Genomic DNA, 11053 nt, shown 5'->3' with positions numbered 1-11053 from the left:
CACCATTCCAAATCCAAACTCCAAATCTGGGACTCCCCACCATTTGACCTTAGAACTAAAGAAGCTTCTCGGATGAGAGGTGAAACGTCTTCAAGTAACTTAAAGAAGTCCAGACACTTTTCTTTGCAAGCTCCTTTGACTACGATAACCTGGATGACTGAGAACCTTCACAGACATATACCTGGATAGAAGAGTTTGGAGAGCTATTACCTGAAGGCTACATAGAGAAATTACAAGAAAGCTTCAGACTGTGCTGAAGAATAAAGGTGGTCATACCAAAGACTAACTTTCAGGCTCTTTAGAATTGTACAAACACAGTTTTTGTCTTATATACTGTATTTCCAGGTATGTTTACACATGTTTCAATAAATCCCTGCAACTATTTCCCATTTCCCAAAAATATAAATGAGTGAAGGCTGGCTCAAGTCCTTTGCACATCACTGCATACACATTAATACAATTATCAATTAATCCCTAAAATGTGCATTTTTGTGAGCTGGACTCACACAAGCCTAATCAGATATCACAGAGAAGATGCGCAACTTTCTGCGCTATTTCGTCATTAACGCCCAGGACCAGCAGGGGGCGTGAGCGCGCTTTGAAGGCGGGCTCCGGAGCGCCCCGCCCCGCATGCAAAAGCTGCTGCATTTAGCACAGATTCGCAGCGGCGTGTTCGGCTCTGCGCTGTTTGTTGCGCACTTTCAAGCAGAGGTTTTAATCAGCCACGACGAGAACCAGAATTCATCAGCTTTTAAACTACATATATATAAAGAGTACACACAATGGCCACTGGTAAGTGAGAACGCATTTTATTTCCGATGAGAAAGTAGGTCAAATAGCTTTGGAGCTAACGTTAGCTTGCGAACCGCGAGGCCAGAACCAGGGCTCCGTCTATTCCATGGAACGCAGGCTCTTTTTTTCCCCCCTCATTAATGCATGCAAATAATTTTATTTGTTTATAATTATTCACCTTTTCATTATGGGAAAGTGCTTCACGGCATCTTATTTTTAGCTGTACTTCAAAACACGAACTGTGGCTACAGTGGGCTTTGTCGGGGTGGCTGTTAGCAAAGAAAATTCAAAGCGTCTTTGTTATGGCGAAGGCTGTTGTTTCTCTTGCGGATCCAGAAGTATTTTGCTCTTGTAACGTTATCTTATATCCTGTGTTATAGTTAACTGTAATCGTACGTGTGTGTATTTTCATTACATCAGGCTGTGCGAAGAACAAGGGGTATTTTGAGCAGATCATTTGTTTCGTTTTCAACATTTAGTCTAAGCCAACGCTAAAGTGACCGCCATTTTCCCGGCTCGGCCTGACTAAGGGCCTGTTGGCGTGTTGCTGGCCTGCTTAAAGTAACCTATTTTTGCCTTTGAGGCCAGCTGCTTGGTCAGCTAGACATTTACTTCACTTTTTAGCAAACACATTTACACCACTGTGTTATTTTTGTTTCAGACTCAGGCTACGGTGGCCCGCAAAGGTAATGTGCAGACAAACTTTAAAGTACATACCCATGTTCAAAGCGTGTAACTGAACAACGTTTTAGCTTTTTGAACACATTTTAAACCCGGAAGCTAAATGTCTTTTTAACCATGTGTCTGCAGCTATGGTTCATATAGTGGAGGTCAGCAAGGCGGGCAGGTAAGACCTCTATTCTGGCTACTTGATGTAATAGTACAAGTTCATTTATTTTAAAGTAAAACCTGCTTAACTTATGCATTTGATTGGCAGGGTTATGGACAAGGAAATAGTGGCAGCTCCTATGGAGGACAGAATTATAGTGGCTTTGGACAGCAAGGTACAGTATGTAAATGCAATTTAAACACCTTTTGTTAAACAGAGGCCACCTAAAAAGTGTCTTTTTTTTTATCATTATTATTATTATATTACTTTTTTTTTTTTAAATATCAGTTACTAAAATGTCTTTTCACATCTAGTTTAGTTGGTGTTTAAGTTATGTGTCCTTTAAGATCTGGCATACGCCTGTGTCCACACACAAGTTTGGTACTGGTTTTTATTGTCTTTTGGTGGAAAGTATCCCGGGCACAGCAGAGGTCAGGATACTGTCCACTTTAGTACAATCTCATTTGGTACAGGTTAATTGTTTTATAAATTGTGAAATGCTAATGTGAACCTTGGGGTTGTTTTTAAACTTGGTTCATCTCTTCATCTCCACAGAAAATTATGGCCAGTCTCAGCAACCGAGCTATAATAACTATGGACAAGAGTCCTCTGGGTAAGTTCATAATATCTCTGTATTAGGGATGGGGTGTGTTTTGTGTGTGGAAATGGGAAAAAATCCAGCAACGATTTGTATGTATGTAACTAATGCAAGATTTAAGGGGGGAAACATCCAGCTAATTCTGCACTTGGTTGATAATCTCCCATTCAGATATGGTGACAAGCCCTCCTATGGGCAGCAAGGATCTGGGTCTTATGGACAGCAAGGCTCCTACAGTGGTCAGGGGCAAGGTGGAGACAGTTATGGACAGGGACAGGGCGGTGGTGGTGGTGGTAGTAGCGGATACAGTGGCCAGAGTGGTGGCAGCGGTGGATACGGAGGCCAAGGGCAAGGAGGAGGTGGTGGCGGTGGATATGGACGATGGAATGAAGGTATGCTAACTGGATCATAAAATCTCAATAAGTCTGTATTTGAAATTGGCCTGTGCTAAGAATTTCTTTTCTGACTTCCACCAGGTGGTGAAGGTGGTGGTCAGGGTGGGAGGTTTGGGCGTGACTATGGAGACCGTTCAGAAGGAGGAGGCTACAGAGGCAGAGGCCGTGGCGGCAGTGGCTATGACCGCAGTGGTGGATATGATCGTGGCGGAAGAGGCGGACCTCCTGGTATGGGGTAAGTTGCACAGTGCCACTGCCCCTAAGGTACCCTTTTTAACTGAAATATGAGAAATGACTTGTTTATAAGCACATCATCACCACTCATCAACTACAAACCATCCACATAGATGGATTTTTTTCACCACTCATCTGCTTTGTGCTCCAGATCCGCAAACACTGGTAATTTTTCTTCTTTTAAAACCTGAACGATCAAATGTTGCCGCAGGTAAAAAATTTCCCAAACATATGCTCCAGGTGCTCTGAGCCTTGATTTTTGTATTTTTAAATCTTTTGTGTGTGTGTGTGTGTGTGTGTGTGTGTGTGTGCGTGTGTTTAATCTCATAAGAGACACGCTGGTGACAAAATCCACTGTTAAGATTGTGTGATTTGTACTCAAGTGGTGGTTAATTGGAGCGTAGTTGCTCGACTCATTGGAGATCCACTCACTATCAATGGGATCTTAAGGTAAAAAGAAATGGAGATTGAATACAGCTGCCCAGATAAGAGCTGGTTGTGCAACTAACATACCCAGACTGACACAAGTTTTGTCCATTTGGCAACAAAGGTTGAAAAGGACCTCTTGGTGTTTTCAGAGACTTTCATCCAGTGGAATATTAACCTAAATGGTGCCATACCATTCTTCTTTTTCTTTTTTACTTTGGACTAATTTGTTACTAAAAATGGATTTGACTTTTTAACATTTAAACTGTGCCTCTATTGAGAGGAGGTAAATATAATCTTTATTTTTGGAGCCTGTACAGTCCGAAAGTGCCACATTTCTTTTTCATCCTTTAAACCTCCTGTTATGTTAAGATCTCGGTCTCAGTTAAATTTCCAGTAGCCACACGTTTTTAAGATGCCAGTAAGTTCACAAACTCCAGTTTTTGGTACTTTCATGTCTTATAATGACCACACAATGTACTGTGAGCAGTGGAAACTCCCCTGAGGTGATGCACTTAGACCTGGAGCCACATTTTCAGCTGCTTCACATTCAACAGGTTTCATTCAAGTGTTGTATATTTGACAATGGCGAACATGTATGTTGTGTTAACATGGATCTACATTTTATACTACAGGTGATTGAACTAAAACATGGACCTCAGTAAAAGGATCACATAAATGCACTCAGTGGAAGATTGCTCATTGGTTTGCTGCACCCCTTAACATCAATTTGGCTCATTTTGTTTAAAAAACAAAAAAAAGCTGTTTTGTTTTTTTTCTTTTCTTTTTTTTCAGCTAATGGTATCTAATCTGGCCATGTGAAAAGTACCAAATTATCTGTAAACGGTGCCCCAGTGACATGTAATAACTACCTGATTGTTCAGTCAGCGCTGCCTAGTCGTCTGCTTATTGATCTCTAATGTCAAAGACTAACGCATTCATCGTGTGAGACATTTCCACCGTAGTCGCACACCCTGGCAGGAGTGCATACTGGTGGGGATGTAGGGGAGCTTTGAGCTCTCAGTTGGGACAAAGGAAAAGCCATCATATCTCCAATTTTTCCTCTGCAGAGGTGGTGACCGTGGTGGCTACAAAAATTACGGTGGTAAGTGACGAGCATCAGAACTGTGTCGGTGGGGGAGGAAAGAGTTTGAGTTAGGAAAAAGAAAAGAGGGTTTAAAAAAAGAGAGAGAGAGGAACTTCAGTGAATGCCACCATTTCCATGTCCAGATCCCAAGGGTACTCCACCTATTGCTATTTGTCATAATGGTAAAGAACATGGAGCTTGAGATGTAAAATAATGGTTGCATGGAGACAAGAGCTGATTGTAAATGGGAGGTGTTCCCAGGATGAAGAAGGAAAACTTTCTAAAACTGGAGACTTTATGGTGGTTTTCATTTCTGGTGTAAGTTCAAAAAAGAAAAGTGAGGGGAGGAAAAAAAAAAACAGAACAGTTCTGTTCCTGTTGAAAGGTGTTGGTATGTGACGCAATGGTATGAAAACACCCACCAGAAAGCTGTTAACATGGTATTTGGTTAATTTTCTTTGGTATCATTATGCAATGCTAGGGACAAAGTTAATACTTAATTATGTGAAAGCTCACCACGGAGTTAAAAAATCCTTTTTCACACATTCTCCTTCCATCCTCTTTTCTGTTTTCCAGGATCTCGAGACTACGGCTCAAGGGATGAACCAGGTGAGACTTAAAGTGGACATTAAACATGTATGGGCTAAAAGCCCTGCACTGAATAAGTTACATAAATTTTACACTGCCTGTGGAGCCGGATGTAAGAAACGAGTGTTTACGTTTTTAAAATGAGTTTGGCGCCATCTTGTGTACAGTCTGGGAGACTTCACCAGGTTGGTTGGTTGTTTTCGGCTAATACATCTGCATTGGTTTATGTTGCCTAACTAGCGAGAGAACACAACTCATTGTACAGCCAGAGGCAACACAAAGGTGACCTCTTGGACTCCTTATTTTTAGTATTTTCTGCTGAGTTGGTTCTGTTTCTAGTTGATTAACACAAGCTAGTGTAAATTTGTTAGTCGGAACTTAAAAAAAACAGCCAACCTGGTCATGTCATGTACTGTTCTGTAAGACGGAGCCTAAACATGTTCTGTAATCTTTAAACACTTAAATTTGATCTGTTTTTAGATGAGGTTTGTTGACACTTTCTGTCGTCTGATCTCATCCACAGCTGGAGAGCAGGACAACTCTGACAACAACACCATTTTTGTACAGGGACTTGGAGAAGATGTCACAGTTCAGGAAGTTGGAGACTTCTTCAAGCAGATTGGCATCATTAAGGTACTGAGCGAATCTGAGACTGATTTCTTTTCATTTGACTGGATTTTTATTATACCAGATCAGTCCTTTCTTTATGCACCTGAAGCAACCTCTATCATTTTAATTTCAGTTATGTCTAATTTATAGCCACAAAACTGACAGTAGGGGTAGTGCATTACGATGCAATCATGTTGCCTGGCCTAATAATGGACTAAAATGATGTAAGCATTACAGAGGACCAGAGGGCTAATACTATTTATCTGTCTTTGATTCATATAGGCATCATCTACCACCTCTACTTCATTTACTTTAGTGTAATTAGGTTTCAGTTTTCCACTAGCACAAACACACACGATGCTAGTAGCATGGGCGTGTACTCGTGTAGGTATTCATTGCAGCAGACTCAGGCATTTAAAACAGTAAATGCAAAAAATGCTGATCATCTCGAAATGTTCTGTACTTTTAGGTGAATAAGAAGACTGGCCAACCAATGATAAACATCTACTCTGACAAAGCCACTGGGCGACCAAAGGGTGAAGCTACAGTGTCCTTTGATGACCCTCCATCAGCCAAAGCTGCTATTGATTGGTTTGATGGTAAGAGCCCTGATATGTATTTTTATTTCCTGACATGTTTCAGCACTGTTTTCACTGACCTGTTGCTTGTTTAATTTCAGGAAAGGATTTCAACGGCAAACCCATCAAAGTATCATTCGCCACCCGCAGAGCTGAGTTCACACAGAGGGGTGGTGGTGGTGGTGGTGGCGGCGGCGGCAGAGGGGGGCGAGGAGGTGGGTGTTGCTCAGGCCGTCATCTGGGTTCAAATGATATACAGTTGGTAAATTACGTTACCTGTACTGATGATGCATCTTGGTTGGCAGGTTTCAGAGGTCGTGGTGGTGGTGGACCCAACTTTGACATTAAAGGAGGAGACTGGCCTTGTCCCAACAGGTGAGGATTTTAAACTTTTTTTTTAATTTCATTTCTTAATGTTTATTAATAAAAATTCAACAGAACATGTCCATTTGGCTCAGTTGCATTTCTAAATGCCTGGATTTCCTTTCCTCAGCTCTTGCGGCAACATGAATTTTGCCCGGCGGCAGGAGTGTAACAAGTGTGGTGCACCCAAACCAGGAGATGGAGGATTTGGAGGTGGAGGTGAGTGCTTTAGAGATGTTCTTTTACCTGAAATGTTTACAGGATTGGAAAATGGTCCCTGTAGCTTTAGCGAAAAGAAACCTGGTAGCAGGAACATGTTTCTAAGTATGGCTAAACTTGCCAAATTCCTTTTTTTCTCTCTCTCTTCCCATCCTTTGTCCAAATCCTTATTGCTCAATTTTTATGTTAATACATTTAATAATGGATTAAAGGCTTTTGGGTGATTTCAGTTTTGTCATTTTATAAATGCAAGAAACTCATTTTTATTGTAATGAAAACGCAAAGTTTAACATAGGAAATAACAGCACCACTTCAGAGTAGTTGCATGTGTTAAAGACTTAAATTGTTAGGCTAGTTTGTGCTCTAACCTGTCACGGACCCATTTGTGTTGTCATGTCATGATGCATTTGCAGATCGTGGAGGCAGAGGCGGATATGGAGGCGACAGAGGCGGTGGCTTTAGAGGGCGTGGAAGTTTCCGCGGGGGTGACCGCGGAGGATTTGGAGGTGGCGGCTACAAAATGGGAGGAAGGTCAGTTGAAGACTCTTGGCTGTTGCAGTAGTGTCATTACAGCAGGGTGGTCCATCTACTTTGTTGCTTGGTTTAAAAAGTGGTGGTTTCTTGTGAAATGGCTCAAGCAGTGATTTCACTCCTTGCCCAATCAGTGTCGTGCAGTCTGTCACATTTTTGCTGGCTGAGGGGTGCTCAAGTACCAGTACCTAATGGAAAACGCTTAAAAAAAAAAAAATTAAAAAAAAATGGATCGACTTAGAGTAGGTGTTAGTGGAAAAGAGACTTTAGACCAGGGGTGGGGGAACTCCAGGCCTCAAGGGCCAGTGTCCTGCAGGTTTTAGATGTGTCCTTGATCCAACACAACTGATTGAAATGGCTAAATGACATCCTCAACATGTCTTGAAGTTCTCCAGAGGCCTGGTAATGTACAAATCATTTGATTCAAGTGTGTTGACCCAGGACGATATCTAAAACCTGCAGGACACCAGCCCTTGAGGCCTTGAGTTTCCCGCATCTGCTTTAGCCACTACTTTATGGCCAGAAGAGGGCGTACTCTGCCCAAAAATGACTATAGTTTGTCTTTTTCAGTAAGATAAGACTCTATTGATCCCAAGACCAGGAAATTTTTGCGTCACCTCAGGTACAGATATCAGAAGGAAATACAAATAAGTACAATTAATGAAAAAAAGTAAGATAATACACTAGGGCTGCTCTATTATGGCAAAAATGATAATCACGATTATTTTCACTGAAATTGAGATCTCGATTATTTGACGATATTTATTTAACCCTTTAAGACCTACTATAGAACCAAGTCCGCCAGAGCTTGTATTATCTTTTCACATGTTGTAGTGCCATTTGTGGGAGCATTTCAAGTTGCTATACAGCTGTTATAGCCCATATTTTAATAATATGTATGCATTAAGTCCATAGTAACTACATTAATTGCAAAAAAGTGCAATAAACTACAAAAAAATTTAAAATCGTTTTTGTTTTTTTTTTACATATATTTCTACTTGGAGAAATTTAAGAGGTTTATCCCTCAAAACTTTAAATACAAAAAAGTTGCAAAAAATAGTTTACAACAACAGGAAATTTATTTTGAGTGTCTTCATAGTTTTATTTTGGAGATACACCAATTTTTATATACTGCAGGAAAAACGAAAAAACAATCCTATGATGCAAATTTGCAACGAAAACAGCAGGTGCATCAAAACAAACTATTTCCAGCAGTGCAATTCGAGTTCTAAACATCCCAGCAACTATTCAGAAAAGTCAAACATGACCAGTATAGGCTTTTAAGGCCTACAAGTAAAAAACTACATTTTCCGCTAAAATGGCGTCACTTCCGGTTTTGGGCAGGAAATGGCGGACATGTGATAGTTCGCGCTGACGTCTGTTTCACTGTGGGAAGTGTTACAAACAGCTGATCGGATCAGCAAAACGTGTTTCTGGAATATTATGTTTTTGTTCCTGCAAGTGCTTTTTATGCAATTTTTGCAAAGCTTTATGTGGAAGGAAACCGTGACCGAGGACAAGCTGATGGCATAAGATGTAAGTACAACTCCTCCGGTTTCATATGCAAAACAAATTATTGCGCTAGCTTACACGGTTCAGGTTCTACAGGGATTTAAAAATAGTTACACAAAACGGAGCGTGCTGCTCTGACCGGCTTTAAAAGGTTAACAATGACTTTAAAAAATAATATAAAATAGTGTGCAACACCACTGATGTTTTTTTAACCTCTTTTCAACCAACAGCAGTCACTCTCCTCTCCAAATAACTTCTGCTTAGCTTTCCGAGCTTCCCTCGGGTCCTCTTAATCAGCAGTCCTCAACCTTTTTTGCGCCACGGACCAGTTTATGCCCGACAATATTTTCACGGACCGGCCTTTAAGGTGTCGCGGATAAATGAGGGAGGGGCTAATAATCGGCTCAGTCATTTTTAATGATCGTTGAAAGCCCAGATCGTAATCGTGATTAAAATTCGATTAATTGAGCAGCCCTATAATACACTATATGCAATGGTAGCATACACAGTATGTGATTATGGATATGGTTGGAAATATGCAAGACAAACTATATAGCTTGACATAACTATTGTATGTCAATGTTATGTATGTATAGACATGTACACACTAAATATACATATACATACATATATACTTGCACATGTCCATACACATGGAAGGTCCATTATGCATGAAGTGGTGACCGTGGATGTTCAGTGTCCAGTGCCTTATGACATCGTGATTGAGGAGTTATAGAGTCTAACTGCTGTTGGGATGAATGATCTGCGAAAGCGCTCCTTCCTGCAGCGAGGGTGTTTCAGTCTCTGACTAAAGGAGCTGCTCAGCCCACTCAGATACTCATGCAGTGGGTGATGTGGGTTGTTCATGATGGATGTCAGCTTTATTAACATCCTCCACTTGCCAACCACCTCCACAGACTCCAGGGGACATCCCAGCACAGAGCTAGACCTCCCCACCAGTTTGTCAATCCTGCTCCTGTCCCTGTCCGAGCATCCACTCCCCCAGCAGGCCACTGCATAGAAAAGGGCAGATGCTACCACAGTGTCATAGAATGTCCTTAACAGAGTTCTGCAGACTCCGAAGGACCTCAGTCTCCTCAGCAGGTGGAGTCGACTCTGGCCCTTCTTATACAGGATGTCTGTATTTGTAGTCCAGTTTATTGTTGAGGTGAACACCCAGGTACTTATAAGAGTCCACTATCTCAATGTCTTTCCCTTGGATGTTCACCAGTGTTGTAGGAGGTGACTTCCTCCTGAAGTCTATGATCATCTCCTTTGTCTTGTCGGCGTTGATTTGGAGTACATTGGTCTCACACCAGCCAACAAAGTCACTGATGACCCCCCCTGTATTCCTGATCATTCCCGTCTGATACGCATCCAATGATGGCTGTATCATCTGAGAACTTCTGTATATGGCAATCGTCCAAATTATAACAGAAGTACTTTGGCAGTATGATCTTCAAGGAGATTAAACTGCATTTTGTGGTGTTAGCAAGCTGTGAGTGAAATTACACAATCCAAGGAGCCCCTAAGTGTTCCAGGTGTCTGAATATTCACTCTGAATTGTGTTTGGTTTGGCTTCATAGCAGACTTGTTTATTGCTCTACCCTGAAGGTGACATGCTGCATTAATGGCTTTATGCTTTATTGAAATCAAGCTCTGCTGCTCATTTAAAATGTGAAGGCCTGTGCGAATGAGAAGTTGACATTATGGCTCACCTTCATTTGCCGGCTGATTCCGGTTTTTATCTCAATGACATTAGCACATGTGGGTCTTCGTTAAAATGCAGCCCGAGTAACAGACATCTTTGTCTTCTCCCCTCAGAGGTGACCGCAGGGACGACAGAAGAGACCGGCCGTACTGAGTGCTCCAAAGAAGAAAACCATTCCAGCCCCTAACTTTGCCGTGGACGGAGGATTTAGATTGGAGGACTAACTGGGTGTAGGAGAGGGGAGGGTGTAGATGAGACAGATGTGATTTTTGTCTACTGTAGCTGGTGCATCCTAAGTATTACTGTTCTTCTGTGATTCAGGGATGTGTTGAGCTTATGTAAAGGGGCTGATTGGCACCTGTAGGCATGTGGTCTTTTGTTTTTGTTTTTTTTCTCCCCTTTTTGTTTTTTGTTTTTATTTCTTTGTACATCTTTTTAATTTTCTGTCAGATTCTAGTTGCTGATGTTATGTGAGGTAGACTTCATACCATTGTTTTGTATAAACGGAATAAAATGTTTTACTTGGTTTTCTTTTTTTTTCTTTTCCAAAATTATATTAAACTGTGATCTTTTCTCCGTGC

At 41.3% G+C, this 11053-nt stretch overlaps 1 protein-coding gene across 2 annotated transcripts; it reads left to right on the top strand.

The window, feature by feature from the left end:
* Window positions 1-615: 615 nt before the first annotated feature.
* Window positions 616-11045, top strand: taf15 (TAF15 RNA polymerase II, TATA box binding protein (TBP)-associated factor). Of its 2 annotated transcripts, XM_004561427.5 has the most exons (16): window positions 654-792; window positions 1454-1478; window positions 1603-1639; window positions 1730-1796; window positions 2177-2234; window positions 2391-2611; window positions 2696-2849; window positions 4345-4379; window positions 4938-4970; window positions 5473-5582; window positions 6028-6157; window positions 6238-6351; window positions 6442-6511; window positions 6630-6718; window positions 7132-7249; window positions 10586-11045. In XM_004561427.5, exons 1-16 carry the CDS (start codon window positions 783-785, stop codon window positions 10623-10625), a joined length of 1311 nt encoding a protein of 436 aa, XP_004561484.3. In that variant the 5' UTR covers window positions 654-782; the 3' UTR covers window positions 10626-11045. The 2 variants fall into 2 exon arrangements, with proteins under 2 accessions (XP_012777340.3, XP_004561484.3); XM_012921886.5 differs by lacking the exon at window positions 4345-4379 and having other exon boundaries at window positions 616-792.
* The last annotated feature ends 8 nt before the right edge of the window (window positions 11046-11053 follow it).

This window comes from Maylandia zebra, linkage group LG14 (assembly GCF_041146795.1).
Source record: "Maylandia zebra isolate NMK-2024a linkage group LG14, Mzebra_GT3a, whole genome shotgun sequence".
NCBI lineage: Eukaryota > Metazoa > Chordata > Actinopteri > Cichliformes > Cichlidae > Maylandia > Maylandia zebra.
This window is presented reverse-complemented; position numbering and strand designations above follow the sequence as displayed.

Coding starts and splice junctions, on each gene's coding strand:
- taf15 (XM_012921886.5), top strand. CDS start 631: ATGCAAAAGCTGCTGCATTTAGCACAGATTCGCAGCGGCGTGTTCGGC. Junction 2,850..4,937: donor GGCGGACCTCCTGGTATGGG/GTAAGTTGCACA, acceptor TCTGTTTTCCAG/GATCTCGAGACTACGGCTCA. Junction 6,352..6,441: donor CGGCAGAGGGGGGCGAGGAG/GTGGGTGTTGCT, acceptor CTTGGTTGGCAG/GTTTCAGAGGTCGTGGTGGT.